General features: G+C 40.3%; 2 protein-coding genes across 3 annotated transcripts; one reads left to right on the top strand and one right to left on the bottom strand.

Moving 5' to 3' along the window:
* Positions 1–563: 563 nt before the first annotated feature.
* Positions 564–14,640, bottom strand: LOC115770417. Of its 2 annotated transcripts, none has more exons than XM_030715680.1 (3): positions 14,267–14,640; positions 8,140–8,417; positions 564–1,718 (listed from the first exon to the last, which is right to left on the bottom strand). In XM_030715680.1, the coding sequence occupies exons 2-3, from the start codon at positions 8,237–8,239 to the stop codon at positions 625–627; spliced, it is 1,194 nt and encodes a 397-aa protein (XP_030571540.1). In that variant the 5' UTR covers positions 8,240–8,417; positions 14,267–14,640; the 3' UTR covers positions 564–624. The 2 variants fall into 2 exon arrangements, with proteins under 2 accessions (XP_030571540.1, XP_030571541.1); XM_030715681.1 differs by having other exon boundaries at positions 14,435–14,640.
* LOC115770030 (putative gustatory receptor 77a) lies at positions 6,103–8,047 on the top strand. The gene is made up of 2 exons (XM_030715091.1): positions 6,103–7,233; positions 7,886–8,047. Exons 1-2 carry the CDS (start codon positions 6,103–6,105, stop codon positions 8,045–8,047), a joined length of 1,293 nt encoding a protein of 430 aa, XP_030570951.1.
* Positions 14,641–16,691: the final 2,051 nt, after the last annotated feature.

Genomic DNA, 16,691 nt, shown 5'->3' with positions numbered 1-16,691 from the left:
GCTAACTTAATTCCTCTAGTTTACAAACGTTGGCCAACTCGTACTCGGCTTTTAATAATATTGTGACCCATTTTGCGGTCAGGCGAACCTAACCCATCTTTTGCATACCGCTTTCATCATATATGATTAATTTTTTCTTCTGTTTTTTGTTTTTCGTTGAAATATGTTTTGGCATTTTAGTTTGTGCATTATAATAATAAAACATTGGTGTGCTTAATACTATCCATCCTTAGATGTATATACAACATGTTCTTCGTCTTGAACTTTTGTTTTTCCTGGAAAACTCTTGTATTTTTGTTTTTTCTTCGTTTCTTTTCTTTTTTTTTTTTTCGTTGCTGATTATAGTAACTTTTCTTTGCGCGTAATTTCATAAGAATACTTTACTTTTGCGTCTGCGGATGTCTGCTTGGAAGTGAAGGTGAAATTAAAATGAGATCTTTTAGATACCAAAACAAAAAAAAATAGAAGTAAAAATAAAAAAAAAAATAATAATAAAGTTAAAGTTTTGCTTGTTTTCTCAAAGAGTTTTAACTTTTTTTTGATTCTTTTCCCCTTTATGTAATTTGTTTTTCTTCTATCTAGCCATCTTTTGTTTTTGTTTTTTTTTTTTCGCAAGAGTCTAGTCTAGACCTTATCGTCAAAGTTGGAGACGGGCCTGTAGGAGCGCTGTTTGGCATGCAGGCGCCTGATGTACCAGAGCAGGGCAGCAATGATAACGAACAGAAAAATCACTATAATGGGATAAAGATGTGCTGTGATATTATTCTGATGTACGACCTCCACAACCTTGGGAAAATCATGCATCTGGCAGGGCGGTGGCTGTGGGGCAGCAGCGGGGCTGCTGCTGGCAAAGTCGATCGGTTCAACACGTTGAGTGGTGCTGGTGGTGGTTGCAGATGTAGTTGTTGTGGTGACGGCGGCAGGTGGGGCAATGAGCAGCTCGGTTTGGGTTTCTAGATGCTGCTGATGCTGTTGCACCTGCTGCTCCTCGCTGTCGTAGCCATAGCCATCATCGTAGTTGCGCGGCTTCTCGTGCGGCATGGGTTCACCCTTGGGCCAGCAGACCGGGCAGCAGCTGTCCTTTAGAATAACCTGACGTTCGCGGGGACAGTTGACATGACCGCAGAAAGGTATTACGCATTTCTGCTCGCCCTTGACGCACTCACACTGATAGCAGCCATCCTCCCAATTTTCGCCGTCCTTGAAGAACGTGTTCAGGTTCTTTGATTCGCATATGGCATTGGTGCCCTCGTCGCAGCTCTGCTGACAAATCCGCGCGCCGGATGTGCACAAACAGCGCTGGCAGCTCTGCAACCAATAATAATCGGTGTCCCATACCTCGGTGCAGTTGGGCTCCCTTTTGCACTCATACTTGCCGCAACACTGGCCAGGCGTGTTCATCGCCTCCGGCTGCAGCTCGACCACAACCTCACCCTCCTCGCTGTTGCAGTCGGGAATGTAGCACGTCTTGCACACGCACTTCTTGGACAGACAGCACTGGGCAAAGAGCTCGTCCGGCACCAGGCTGCTGTTGAAAAAAGACTTCTCCGTGGTTGCAATTGCTGGACTGGCGCTGCCCACCGCATTCGAGCCGAACAGATCCACAGCATTTATCTCACTCATCTCTCGTATGGCACTGTCCTCCGGGCACTGCATGTCCGCATCAGCCGGACATGGTATCGGATCGCATAGCTGAGGAATGGGTGCCAAGTCCAATTCTGTTTGACAAAAAAACGGCACAAAAATTGAGAGAACATTTTTAGCAGCAGTCGACAAAATCACGTATTCACAATGAATGGATGGTGTACATGATGAAATGGATGGAAATATAGATGGCAGTATGACATCGATGAGGTTCCAAATTTTTACAGCATTTACAAAGAATGGATGTTATAGATGTTGGCACAGATGGAATGGATGTAAGTTTAGCTGAGAGGGGTTCCAAGTTTGTACAGTATTCACAAAGATAATGGTTAGAAGTGTAGCTGAGTTTTTACCGTGTTATAGATGATGACATAGGAGAGTATGACAGTAAGGGGGATGTTGTAAATTATGAAAAAGATGGACTAGATTTAAATAAAGTATGACATCAAGAGGGCTCCAAATATTAACAGTATTCACAATCACTGAATCATTCATGGATAGATAACGTAGATGATGGTGTAGTTGATGATATAGTTGATGATATAGGTGTTGATATAGGTGATGGAATGGATATATGTGTAGCTGAGTGTATGACATCGAGGATAAGATGAAATTTATGTAAATGTAGCTTTGCGGTTCCAAATTTGTATAGTATTTACAAAATATAAATGATAATATAGATGGATGTATGTGAGTGTCGTTGAGTGTATGACATTAGGGGTTTCCAAATATTTAATGTAATTTGTTGCCTTAGACATTTGTTGCGTTCAAAATGTTTTAAGAATTCAACATAATATAAAGGGTTCAATCTGGAAGCCAGAATTAATATTTGTATTGGCCTCTAATCGGGTTTTATTTAAGCATACATATGCAGCAGGTCTATCTTTTTTAGCTAATTAAGCTTACGCCCATTTTTATCGAAACAAACAAATGTTTACTTAAATGCAAGCATAGATGCAAATGAGCATTGATTTTATGCAAACAGATGTTACCCCTCATTTACCATTCCCATTTTTCTTTTTTGACCTTTTTGGATTAATGGAAATATAAATATAATTATAATTTAAACATATTAGCCTGCCTTCAAACAAGCGTTTCCAGAGAATTTCCCGAAACGCCTTCTTGAAACACCTTCTTATTAATTATATGTTAAGACTTTCATAGGAAGGCGAATTTTCTAGTCTCCAAGGAATTGCCATATATATATATGCATACACAAATTTTGACTTTAAGGAAATTATCAAACTTCAGTTAAACCAAGGACCCAAGAGTACCCTAATTAGGGTTCATCACCCACAGACCGTCTATATGCACAAAATGAAACGTAACCAGTTCTATTAACATCTTTTTATTTTATTTTACACTAGTCTGCAAATTCAGTGTGCATATATAATTAAAAATTAACGAGAAACTCGCAGCTTTCTTCGTGTCGCATTATCTCTAATTGAATCGACAATTTCTGCGGTGTCTGTGTGTGTGAGTGTTTGCGAGTGTGTCTCTCTCTCTGTGTGTGTGTGTGTGTGTGTGCGTGCTGTCGTATTCGTGTTGGCAACCTTTCACTAAAGTCTCGAATTTACCTTTACACTCAGCCGCACTTTTGTTTGCCAATTGGGTTTGGCAGCTGCGAAACTTTGCGGCTTCCTTTGAGCTCCAAGTTAATTTGTCATTTTCACTCGCCCATATAATGGGAATTTCTTTTTACTTTTATATTTTATTTTAATTTTTCGTATTCCCTCTTTGTTTTCCGCAGCATTTTTGGGGGATAAATAACAATGAACTTTGTCCTTTTACTTTTTTGCCCAATTCCTAAGTAAATCTCTCTTATATAAATCGACATGATTTGCTCGTGAAGGAATACGAGAATCTCGCAGCTTGCACAAATTATGAACTCCAGCTCCACTGGCCAGCAACCGCCCGCTCCTCCTTCCCCCTTACGCACTCTGCTTGGTGCCGCGTGTCTGAGGTCCTCAGCATGCAATGCCCCTGAACCACCTAATCACCCGCCCTGTCGCGTCACGCTGCCAGCTTTGAAGGCCCTTCAACAAACTTCTTACACTTTATTTAATTAAAGTTTGTTTTTTCTCCTAATTTTTTTTTTATTTTTTTATTCTTTTTAGATTTTGTCGGTCTCTGTCGTCGGCTCTTATCAGCGGGGCAGCTTAGACAGTTGGGACACTTGTTTCCCGCTCACATTTTGTATTGAGTGCGCAATTTGACTTTGAAGTGTAGCGCCAGGGCGGCGGGTCGCAACAGAGGGGTGGGGGGATTGGGGTTTAGAAGTATATACATATATGTATATGTATATATAATATACATATATGTATATACTATATATATATATATATGTAACAAAAGGCAGTGCTTGACAGAGCGAGAGGCAGAGACCATGTACTTAGGTTTAACACACACTTTAGGCAATTCGAATAACTCACAAATACCCTATATGCAGAACTTTAAAGAATATTTATAATTTACTTTATTGAAGAAGCTCATTCTTTCTACAAGCATCTCACACTTAAGTCAAGGGCAAGATTATGATATTTTTCAATATTTTTTTAATGATAAAGGATAGAAGATTGTTTGCCAAAATGTGGGTTAGGTCCAAGACTCTCCAAAATAGCTCCTATTCAGTGTTTGTTATCCAATTGAAAAATATATAATATATGTCTTTTCTTTGTATTATTTGCTGATCGAATTGCCGAAATGTTCAGCTTCTAAATAGACTCTGTATGTATAAAGTCTATCAGTTAGTTAACGCCTTACACAGATTGAACTGGTAGAAACGAAATATATATAAAGGCCAAGCACTGATTGTACGCAATATGCTAAACCCCCTCTTGATTCGCTTTCGTGTTTACAGGGTATTTTAAGCAGACCAAGCTACAAGAAAAATTTCAATGCTACTGCTAAGCGCAATAGTGTAAAATGTGAATGAATTAGCCTTCAGAGTGCGAGACTGCAATGCCAAGCAGCTGACAAGCTAAACAGTTGGCGAGTCAGCCAGTCAGAGGAGCCCGGGAGCAGGCCAAGCCAAGCCAAGCCAAGGCAGGCCAATCCCAATCAAGGCAGCTCCAAGTTGTGGCAGGAGCAGGGCTAGTCATACAACCAAGATAAAAACCGCACACTCGTGTGTGGCAAGCGGAAAGAGTGGCAATAACAGGACAAAGCATACAAAAAGTTGCAGCAGCATGGACAATTTTTTGTTTTTTTTTTGTAGTTTTTTGAACAATTTTTTTCTTTTATATTTTCCCTCTGTTAAACTTATAAACAGCGTGGAAAGTTTACCGTAAAGGCTAAAGTACATATACAACTCGAGTGTTTTGCATTTTATGTTGCATGAAAAGGAAAAGGGAAAAGAATAACGGGGGAAAAACTCTTTAAAGGAAAAACTTTTTTAATAATACAACGACAACGACAAAGACGACATCGACAAACGCAGGGGAGCGACAACGTTTTGTAGACTCTATGGGAAATTCGCCCACAAAAGTCACTGCAGCCGAACTGTGTGAGGAATTTAAATTGTTAGTTTATCTCTTGACACTGATTGGAATCACGATTTGAAAACATGTCTCTGCAGACAGCTGAGAGCTTGCTAGCTTAATGCCAGAACACATGGAAAATTTGTGGCAATGACAGGTAATCAGCAAAAGTTGCACTAAGCGCTGTCGGATTACACTAATCTTGACTGGAGCCAATCTTGAAGATGAAGATGAAGCGACAAAGCTTGAGGCAACTTTTTGGAAAAACATTGGATATACGATATGAAGCAGCTCTATTAACAGAGACAAGCTGAAAAGCAAAATCTTTGGTTATAATTTTAAGGCAGATCATCTCTATAAGATCTTTCCACGATCCTTGACAGTTCTCATATCCTCTTTTGGGAATTGAATGTATTTCAATGATCAGTCCTTAGAAAGTTGTTTGTGATAAGTTAAAACTAGGACGATCCTCAAAGACATTATTATCTATATAAAGCATGTAAAATTCGCATTAAAACTTCCTTCAATACATTCCAAAATATTTATAAATAATTCTTTAGACACTTCTCCCACTCCATGGTTTGTCCCTAGTCCCTTTACGCTTTGTTCGTTTTTATATAAATAATTTCGTTTCGGAGCTAATCTTTAATTATCTCAGTGCTAGCCCTGATATAACAAGGTCTAGTCAAGGTTTTGATTATTCAGGTTTTCACCCCTTAATGTTATTCCATAGAATCCTTTTGTTTCGGGGCCGCATTCATGTCGGGCGCGTTAACTGGTTGAGTGAACGCCTTGGCTAAATGGAATTCAATCAGGCTAATAGACATTGTGAGACAACGGAGACAGCCGACAACAACAACAACAGGGTGTCTGTCTGGTAATCGTGATTCAATTATGGACAAAGCATAACTGAAAAGCCCGGCCTCTCCAGGTGTGTGGCCCGTTCAGTAGTTGCTTAAACCTGGTGCCACTTAGTATGATGTTGCGGCTGCACAGCGCCCACTTGTTGTTGCACTTGCTAACGAGTGGCATGTTGCGTGCTATTCACCTGCTGAGCCAGCTGCTCGGCCTGATGGCTGCCACGAGGCCGCCCAGATTGACGGACGGCCTGGAACGGCTGCAGTGCAGCACCTATTGGCGTCTGTATGGCTATCTAGTCCTGCTGTTCGTATTGTGCTACTCTCCGTACGCCTTCTACATTGTGTACACCAGGATGGATTTTCTGCGCCAGAATCGTCTGCTGCTCATCGTGGGCTGTCATCGATACGCGCTGTTGCTGTGCGCGGCTCTCGTCACGCTTTACAGTCACACGACCAGGCAGCTGCGCATCATCGCGTGGGTAAATAGGCTGATTTGGTATCGCCACCAGCTATTTGGGCTGCTGCACACGACCAGGCTGCAGAAGGCGGCACGTGTGCTGCACACGCGTGACCATTTGACTATATACGTCTTGGCGCTGTCCATTGTGTGCTCCTGCAGCTACACAATGTTCATACTTCAGAACGATCCCATGGCACATCGCAGCCCAATGTATTTCTGTAGTGTGCTCTTCTTCTACGGCTGCCAGCTGAGTCTCCAGGTGTGCCTGGGACTCTATCTGCTGGGGCTGCTGCTGATTAGCCACCTGTCACATCACTCTAATATCCTGCTGGCCCAGATACTGGCCGATGTCGTGAACATTCAGCACGCACTGCTCGCACGCTGCCTGCCCAGCCGCCGGCGCTTGCACGAGGCCCAACAGAATTGGCTGGCCCTGGAGCTGTGGCGTCTCTGGCGCTTGCATGGCCAGCTGATGCAGCTTAGCAGCCGCCTCTGCTCGTTGAATAGCATTCAGTTGCTTGCGTTTGTGGTGTTTGCGTCCATTGAGCTCGTAATGCATTCGTTTTTCTCCTACTTTGTGACCTTTAGCCACTGGTGGCTACGCAAATTTGGCAAACCCGCCCCCTGGAATCCTCAAGGGACCATTTTTACCGTTTCCCTGTTTGTGCAGCTCACGCTGGTCGTTGTGCAGACGCATCGTCTGCGGCAGCTGTTTAGGACGACACGTCGCACTCTGAGAGAAGGCGCCCTGGCGTTGCCCGCCGACTGCAGCAAGGCTCTGAGGCAAACGGTAGGTATTGCGGGGCAAGAGAGAACAGCTACATGCGGAATGACAGAATTTAAATACCCTGGCAGACATAGATCATATCACATAATAGTCTGTCTAGACATAAAACTGTTTAAGCATTATTATGGAAAATTTTCCCTCCGAAACTATATAGATATATAGTATATGCTAAAGTAGAGCGATGTTAATAAAGTTAAACTTTTAAATTGGGAACACAGTGAATCTGGTTAAGATAGATTTGGTTGGAATATATCTTCAAAAGCTAATAAGCTTTACATATAAGATCGAACGTTTCTTTAGTAGCTATATATTATAAATTCATTGGGTAATATGAGTATAAGTATAAGTAGAGCCAGTTAATTAAGAAGTTTTCAGTTTACCATTTGATTTTTGATTAATGGTTTTTATGGATAGAGTGACTCACGATTGATTAAAAGCTGAGACATTATTTGTTATAGAAACAGATAGATAGACCTGAATCGTACTCAATTCTGAGTTGATGTTCTTAAGAATTTCCGAAATTTCCAGAAAATATATAAGAAAATCCATTATACAATATATATATATATATATATATATATATATATATATATATATATATATATATATATATATATATATATATATATATATATTCATTGTTTATTCATTGCAGCTGCATCTCTATGGACTCCACCTGCAGTTGAATGAACGCGTTTTTAATCTGACCGCCTGTGGACTCTTCGAGCTGAACAACGGCCTCTTATTTGGCATAGTGCAAACAATTATAATCTACACAATGATACTCATACAATTTGATAAGATCATGAACAGATAGGAGCAATAAAAATGATGTTTGCACAGATCGAGATATATGTATATAAATATATATGTACACACATAATTAAAGCAAATATTTGGCAGACTTACCTGTCGTTGCACTGGCGACGTTAAGCTGAATCCCGGCAAATATTGGCAGGCACATTATTAGCATATGGTATATGCACCTGGCCTCGTGCGGGTTCAACATTTTCCAGCCTTTAGACTGTAATTTGCTCAAGGGTTTCAGATCCAACAGAATCGATCTAACCTTGAAGCCTGCTCTCAAATGCTATCAGAGCTATATATTATATATATATTGTTCTGTATATTTGCTGCTGTTGCTTTTATTGCAAAATCAAAACCAATTGAATTTCGTTGTATTTCATCTGAAAGAGAGGAGAAGCAATATGAAATGAATTGTCAAATATTGTGCCGAGGTTTTATTCTCTTTTAATGAACACACTCTACACATATACATCTATATTATAGTTAAATCTCCTTCATAGGGTTGTCACGATACATGTAAAGCTTTGTTCGTGCCCGTTCCTTAAGAACTTTTAGAATACTGAGACAATATATCTCTAACTGCCGGCTTATACCTGGAGTACATATAAAAGTTAATATAGTAGATAGCTTTTTCCTCTTTAAATGATATTTGCAACATAGTTGAAAATTTGATTCTTCTCAAATATATTCAAATACAAGGAAATCTTAATATATTGCAAATAAAGATTAAACGTATTTATTATTATTATTATTTTATATACATATAGATATTTTTATGTGTGGCTTTCAGGCATCCTTATCAAGCTTTGAGCCGATTTCAACTAAAATATTATAGAGTATTTAGTGTACGGCATGGCGCAGATAAGTGTTTGCTGCTGTTTTGTTTATTTTAATTTAATTGCAGTGCAAAACAAGGCAGTAAACACACTGAGAAGCGTTACTAAGTCACAGGCGGACGAGTGGACCGGCGGACGGGTCTGTTGTATCACTGCTAAAAATAGCAACCTTTTTTGGATTTGTGCGAATAGTTTTAATGACCGGAGGCAACCCGAAAGCAACCCGGCAACCGGGCACACACACGGACACACGCACACAAACACACATTTTACTCGTATCTCGAACACACGCCGCAAAAACCGAAAACTGAAAAGTGTTTTTGGGGCCCCGAGTGGCAGCAAAGTAAAGCAGAAGCTGATAAACGTGCCACATGCGGCATGGGATGAGTTCAGGTAGTTGTTACTGCACAGAGACTCAGCCCTGAGATTGGGGCTCGCATCAATTTTGTTGCCTTTGCCGCATTCCATGAAGCTTACAGTGAACAGAAGGGACCCCGTCGTATCTTCTTTTCATATGCATTCAATCAATTGCTGAAATGATTGAAGGACTTCCACATGCAGTTGCCGCTACTAATGGGCCCATTGATGAGGTCGAGATGAAAGCTATTCTTGAGAGCCGTCAAGTTACCTTTAAAGTTTTGTTTCCACCTCGCTTTGTGCCTGAACAAATGACGGGACTGACCATGGCCTAGCTTCTCTTCGTATGCATTCAATCACATGCTAATGTGATTGAAGCACTTTCGCATGCAGTTGCAATTAACGAATGTATTGACAAGAGAGAGAGAGAGGGAGATATGAAGGTTATTCTCGAAAGCCTGAAAGTTATCCTTAAAGTTAGGTTTCAAGATTAATGCACTCAATCAAATGATTGAAGGCCTTTCGCGTGCAGATGTCGCAGTTTATATACCTCTTGGAAAGTGAGGAAGCATTTTCCAAGAGCTTGTATGCTACTTAAAAAATGCTTTGTTTAAATCTGGCGTACATTTTTTGGTACAATCAATCAAATGCCTAAATGATTGAAGGATTTTCGCTTACAACTGTCGCACCTGTCGGACTGAAAGGAAGCTGTTCCCAAGAGCGTGCAAGTTGCCCTTAAAGTTTAGTTTGAAGGTCACGTATATTTTTTGAATGCATTCTAAGCACTTTCGCTTGAAGCTGTCGCAGCTGATGTATCCATTCGAAAGAGAGCAAGCTATTCCCGAGAGCCTGCAAGTTACCTTAAAAGTGTGGCTCAAGCCTTTACTTGAAACGAGAACGAGAACTGTGAACACAATTGAAAACTATCAATCATGCAGTTAATCGAATTGTTAATTAATCAACAACAACGCCGATTGCACACTTCCGACTGCCTTTGAATGGAACGAAAACGTTTCAGCCCATAGAATAGCATTATAAATTGTTTGTGGTTTGGTTTGTGTGTGTGTCTGTGCGTCTAAGTTGAGTCTATTGAGTTTCAGTTCTTTATTATTCCAATTCAATGCACCGGCTGCATCAATTTGAGGCAACTCTCTAAATATTTACAATATTGATGACTTGACTCGGACAACCCATTTGGCTCTTCGAATTCTACCTCATTATTGATTGGACTGCAAGGGGATTCATGGATTACTCATTCAATGGCTTTGTTTACACCATGAATTGAGTGTATGATGACCGTCTGTTCAATTTGCAAAGAATGTGAACTATAAACAGCTAGGCAGAGTCATAATTCGATTATATTTTGGAATATTGAATAATAAAGTCTTTTATGAGGCAGTTTGTTTATGCATTTTCTGTTCTGCTAGACATGCAATTTACGTAATACTTGCAACAATATAAGTGCTATATATAAACTCAAATATAAATAGAAAAGCAAGGTATATTAAATAAATTGGTGTTTTTTTATAAAAGGAGTCTATTAGATCGTGTTAATTGGGAAAAGCTTAGAAACTTTCCTAGAAGAATATATTTTTTGCTTAAATGGAAAAACTTTTCATAATGTGGCCAAAATTTCAGCACAATTCGGTATTATTGGAGTTCAATTATGTGTCTAACAGTGCTTTCTCTTGACTCTAATGCTCCCTCTCTCTCTTTCTCTCCCCCTCCCCCTCTCTCCACTGCTCAAACTTTAATCTTTCTCCTGCTTTACCAACTTTCTTATCCAATTGCTTGGCAACAATACACGTTTAGCTTTGTATACTCTTTTATCTAACTATCTATTGTAGATATTTACTCATTCTTTTTTCCAGCTAATATTTCTGTTTGTACCAGGTGTAGTTATGTACGCGAAACTGTAATCTGTCTTTTGCTATGCCCGTCTTTTACTCTCTTTCTCGCTCTCTCAACATATTTGTGTAGATGACTAAACTTTGATAGCGCTTGGGCTCCGCGTACTACACTCTGCTCGTACTGGGGTCTTGAGCACTATGTTTGTCTGCTTAAAATCAACAACAACAACAACAACAACAACAGCAACAACCACGGAGATCTGCGAGCATAATGGAGCTTTGTAGTCGGCTGCGATAAGTACTTGCGTCTGCTTCTTGTGCCCTCTACACCCTGCTTGAGCACTCGCGTCTCATAGTACAGAGTTTGGCAGTAATTTTGTTGCTTTTTGCTTTTTGTTTTTTTTTTTTTTGTGTAAGTTTTTACCTCGAAAGCAAGATGAGCTTTATGATTGCCATAAATTTCACTTGAATGCGAAATCTGATGCATCTATTTCATGCCTTCGTTTTGCGCTTTTTAACTGTAGTTGTTGTTGTTGTTTTGCTGCTTTTTTGTTTTGTTATTTATCTTGAGATGCTACACATGCAAAACAGCAGCAACGTCGAAGTTGACGGTCTCCCCTCGTGTGCAAGTGTGTGCGTGTGTGTGTACAGAAATACTTATGCAGATATGAGTGATTGTTGTGTATGTGAGTGTGTGTGTGTATGCTGGCGTATTTACTCGTGTTCGCGTACAATAATTTCACGTTCAACAACTTTTGGCTTTTTTGATGAGCCAGCAGCAAAAGCAGCAGCAACAGCAGCACTTGAAAGGGAAGGCGAGCGGGTGGCAAACGCGGACTAGTGGGTAGCAATGTGCTGCTGAGCGAGGGGGTGCGGGCTGGCGGCCGTGTATGTGTGTGTGTGTGTGTGTGTGCGCGCGCTGTTGCTGCGGCTCGCTTGTTGCCATAGCTACCGCAGAAAATTAAGCTCGTCATCTCTTTTGCACGCATTGCAATCGGGCCAACATAGCCCGGCTCTGGATCTGGCTCTGGCTCTGACTCTGGCCGGGGCTGGGCCTGGACTGGGCTGGGCTGGCCGTCTCATCGGTTATGCTCTGGGCCTTTGCTTTAGTCTGTGGCCCGCCGTTTCGATCGACCCTTTAATACACTTGCAAAAAGGCATAATTGCTTTCGTTTTAAGTTTGCAGCGCAATGCATAAAATGCAAACTTCAGCTGAAACTGACGGCTCAAGTTTACCATGAGGTTACTCGTCGGATTTATCTTGGTCTTTATATAAATAAGATAAAAGTAGACAGGAGTTTTAAACAGTTTCTGTTTATAGATCTAGTAAATCATTTGACAATATCGTTTCAAGAGTTACCCAGACAGAGATAATTGACTTTAATACCAGGAAAAATTTTCTGCACAAATTCATATGTACATATTGCACGACCTGTGATTAAAAGGGTTGGTATGTTATCTAAAGCTTATACCGGAAAAAAAAGAACTGAACATAATAAAAGTTAACGAATTGTATTTTTTTTTAAGGATTTTATCTTGAAAGAACTGTACGCAATAATTTGCTGACGAACTTTGTGTATATTCAAAAAAAAAAAAACGAAAATGATTTTTGCATTTTGAGCAATAATTGTTTATCAGACGGACTCAAGATCATTTATCATTTGAAAAGGGTACCCAAAATAATTCCGGACAGCAACAGCAACAGCTACAGCAGCAGTCGTTGATTGGCAGAAGGCAATGCAAATCTTGAATTTATATAATTAATCATATTAATATAATCGGATTACTTGGGGATCGCCAGTTTAATATGCGCTTAAACTATAACTGACACATCCAATTGATGTCAACTTATGTCTCAGTTAGAATTTAACAGCGACCTTTACTGCATCATTTTTCGGGTGTTAAGGTTCACAGATCAGCGCCGAGTTTATGGGCAAAGAGTATGAAAGCTTCGACTCTTACTCTCAGAGTAAGCTTTGCTTTCTTGGGATGTGCTTGATGTTGTTGTTGTTTTTTTTCTTGCTTTTTCTTTTGCTCTGTTTTGTGTTTGCTCTGGTTTCAGCCACGGCTCAGCTTACTTGACAGCCGTCGAGGAGGCCTCTCAACTAGTTCACGCTTTACGCTTTAATAGACTTCCATGGCTCATTTTGGTACTTTCGGATAATGCGACCACAGCATACGCACGCAAACAAATACACACGCAAGCACACACACACACAACTCACGCACACGCATGCATACAGAGAGACATACACAATTATTCGATCATTGCTCGTTTATTGAGCGATATATTTATTTGCTTCCACCTTTTACGCATGTCGCTTTGCGCTTTTAACCTTGATTTTTGTGTAAACAAAATACACAAACACACGCATAGCAACTACAAATAATACACAGACACCGTCATGCAGCATATTCTCGTTTATGTGTGTGTGTGTGTTTGTGCTGCTGCTGCTGAGCAAAAAAAAGCTTTCGGCTTTGTGTGCGTTTTTCATTTGTCTCTCTGTGCGCGTGTGTGTGTGTGTGTGTGCGTTTGTTTAGTTTCTAGTTTACTGTACATTTATTAAGTTACCTATTTATAATTTGTTTATTATTTAGCAAATGCCAGTGAATAATGTTTAAATATAGTATTGGTCAAAGACAGAATCGACCATTAATGAATCTACACACATGGAGAATGGAATGGAACGGAACTGGAAACCCTAGCTCTACAATATAAACAATCTGCGACGAACGTATTTTCTTCTTTTTTTTTGTTTTTCTTGTCTAATATACACGCATATAGTATGTAGTATGTGACGTTATGCGCTGTGCTATGCTCATTTCATTTTCTGTGATATTATTAGATATGCGCTATCTTATCTATATAGCATACAGTTGCTGCCCCGTCTTTCTGTGTGCGCGTGTGTGTGTCTAACTATCCAAGGCCCCGCGCACTAGAATCAACAGAAAACCCAACATTGGCGGCGGCTTATATAATCGTCAATAATATGTGCATAGAGTCCCCCGATTATAAGGTGCGGAACCCTTTACTCCGGCAAGCCCAGAGACTGGGGCATGTTTTAGACGCAAAATGCCATCGCACAATACATTCATACTTATATAGATTATGTGCACAATCTGTGGAATGCGCACTGAGCGAAGTGGCGCGGCGCGGCGCTAGACGTAACGGAACGCTCTACACACCTGCCACGTAAATTTTGTAAGCTCTCCAACATTCAGAGCATAAATATCGTTTCTTTTGTACGTTCGCTGGCTGCGCCCCACGACTTCACATGCTGCTTGGCTTTGTCGCTCTGTGCAGTTTATTCACTTTACACCTCACTCTAAATTACACCTTATTTTCTTTTTCACCTCTTGCTTGCGCGCTTGTTTTTCGTCTCGCGTCACTCTGCTTTTGTTTTTGTTGTTGTTTTTTTGGCTTTAATTGCTGAATTACATTTACTTAGTTTTTCGTTTTCTTTTTCGTTTTTGTGGATCTTATAGCATCTTTGCTGTGTCTCACATCACATCACAACGCACACTGACACCGACTGGCCTAAAATTCTCGTGCTCGTGCCCCTTTTGGCTATCACTCGCTCACTAAACCGTTGAAGTTTGCGACATACAATTTTAAGCTCGCTGCTCGCTGCCCGCTGCTCGACGCTCGACGCTCGACACCGCACGACAGCGACGATCGTCTGGCAGCGCACAGTGGACGCGCGTCTAGAATTTAGTGCTCAAAAATTTCGACTCTTACGACAACATATCAACAACTGCTGCCTACCTGCTTTGACGGAGAGCTTCCTATGTGCACGGAGAATAGTCAATTTGAGCCGTATACAGTAGATATATTATCAACACAGCTTACATAGCTAAACATCAGCTGATCACCCACTGTCAGCCGGTTTGCGGCGCAGCAGCACTTAAACATTCAGGCTCTCACACTTCCACTCTTTCGCTCCCATTATAAGTGGTCAGCCGGCGAACCGGCTAGCCGGCAACCTGTGCTCTCGCCATTTCTGTTGCTCTTCTCAACGTATCGTCGTTATGCTCTCTTTGGTCAAAAGCTCTAATGAGCTTTGGGTAAACAAAACATTAGTATATGCATGCATAATTAAGTGTGTAAGTTTGTTTGTGTGTGTCTGTGTGTGTGCGTGTGTGTGTGCACGTATGTACGTTTGTACAAGATGGATATAGGCAATTCTTTTGGCAAACTTTTAACATGCGTCGCAAACAATTTTCGAGCACGCCATAAATTTTCACACACGCACACACATACACACAACAACAATCAAAAATGGTGCCGCTAAGGAATTTCTGGTGTGCGTTGAGTGCATCACACGCACTCGTCACGTGCATTAATTTCCATTCCAATTCCACGACCGATCGATCAATTATTCGCATATACATATGTACTTATATATTGTACATATATTGAATTAAAAGATCGTTGCCTTCATTCCGATTTCCAGGCCAAGGCGTGTGTAAAATGCAAATGCAAATCATGACAACACCCTCGCCCTGACGGATTAATGTAAAAATGCAGAAATACAATCGAATATGCATATTTAAATGTTTCCTTGGCATATGCCAAGTGCTTGCAGAGATTGTTCAGGTGACTAATTGCCCAGATCAGGGAGTATGACTAATTCTCAGGTGCTGTCATTGCATAAAATAGCTACAAAACTGATATTGTATAAATAAAGATGATCTTAACTGGGCATAGCCCCATTGTCAAAGAGCACCTTTAAATATTTTGAGCTTGTGATGTTTATGTGGAAAACTTGGGCGCTTTTATTTATTAACACTTTCGGAAATTGTGCCTCAATAGCAAAAAAAAGTGGATAAACATTTACAAAAATAAGGTAATATTTTGTTTTACGTCTAGCATTAATTTGCGCTTCAAAACGAGTCGAAAGTTCAAAAGCAATCCCATAAAAAGTAATTAATAAAAACTTTTCAAAATTGTTAATTAATTGGCATTCTGGCAAAATCGAAATATTAATAACGAACTTTTGCATATTTATCACATCAATTTCTCATTTAGTGTCAATAATTAATTAATATTTATTGCTCAATAAGATTTTTTGCCCATTAATATTTCATTTGCCTAACAGAAGTTCTTTTATGAGGCATTAAAAATAACAGAAATGATTATAGCATCAAATATGCTATTAGTTAGCAAATGTCCTGCTGCAGGATTCGTTACAATTTTGTCAAGTTTGTCATGTTTATTGTCGAGTTGTTATACTCTGATAATGGAGCTTAGTTGTAACTTAGTTGTGGCTGCTTAGATTGCCGCTACAATTGCCATTATATCTATAGTTTATTTCATTGTGCATTTGGCTTAACAATTTTCATGGTCAGTTGCCTCCGGTGCGACATTAACTGCCGCAGATAACAGCAAAAAGGCAGCCAAATCCCTATAATGAAATAAAAAGACATAGCCAAATAAAGCGACGACAGCTCAACAGGGCGACAGGGCGACAGGACGACAGCTCGACAGCTCGACAGGACGAACGCTCGACAGGACAAGAGCAGAAGCAAAGCCAAAATGAATAGCAGCAAAAGCAACAAAAACAACATCGATTTCACTTTAACGAGCTTGTAATGTCTCTAAGACGAGAGT

Source organism: Drosophila novamexicana, unplaced genomic scaffold (genome assembly GCF_003285875.2).
Source record: "Drosophila novamexicana strain 15010-1031.04,08,12 unplaced genomic scaffold, DnovRS2.1 tig00004555-arrow-pilon, whole genome shotgun sequence".
Lineage (NCBI taxonomy): Eukaryota > Metazoa > Arthropoda > Insecta > Diptera > Drosophilidae > Drosophila > Drosophila novamexicana.
Note: the sequence above shows the minus strand (reverse complement) of the source record. Positions and strands in the feature narration are given on the sequence as shown.

What these genes read in the sequence shown, in the direction of transcription:
- LOC115770417 (XM_030715680.1), bottom strand. Translation starts at nt 8,239, where the DNA reads ATGTTGAACCCGCACGAGGCCAGGTGCATATACCATATGCTAATAATG. An exon ending in CGTCGCCAGTGCAACGACAG is followed by an intron (nt 1,719 to 8,139) that starts GTAAGTCTGCCA and finishes TTTGTCAAACAG; the next exon opens with AATTGGACTTGGCACCCATT.
- LOC115770030 (XM_030715091.1), top strand. Translation starts at nt 6,103, where the DNA reads ATGTTGCGGCTGCACAGCGCCCACTTGTTGTTGCACTTGCTAACGAGT. An exon ending in GCAAGGCTCTGAGGCAAACG is followed by an intron (nt 7,234 to 7,885) that starts GTAGGTATTGCG and finishes TATTCATTGCAG; the next exon opens with CTGCATCTCTATGGACTCCA.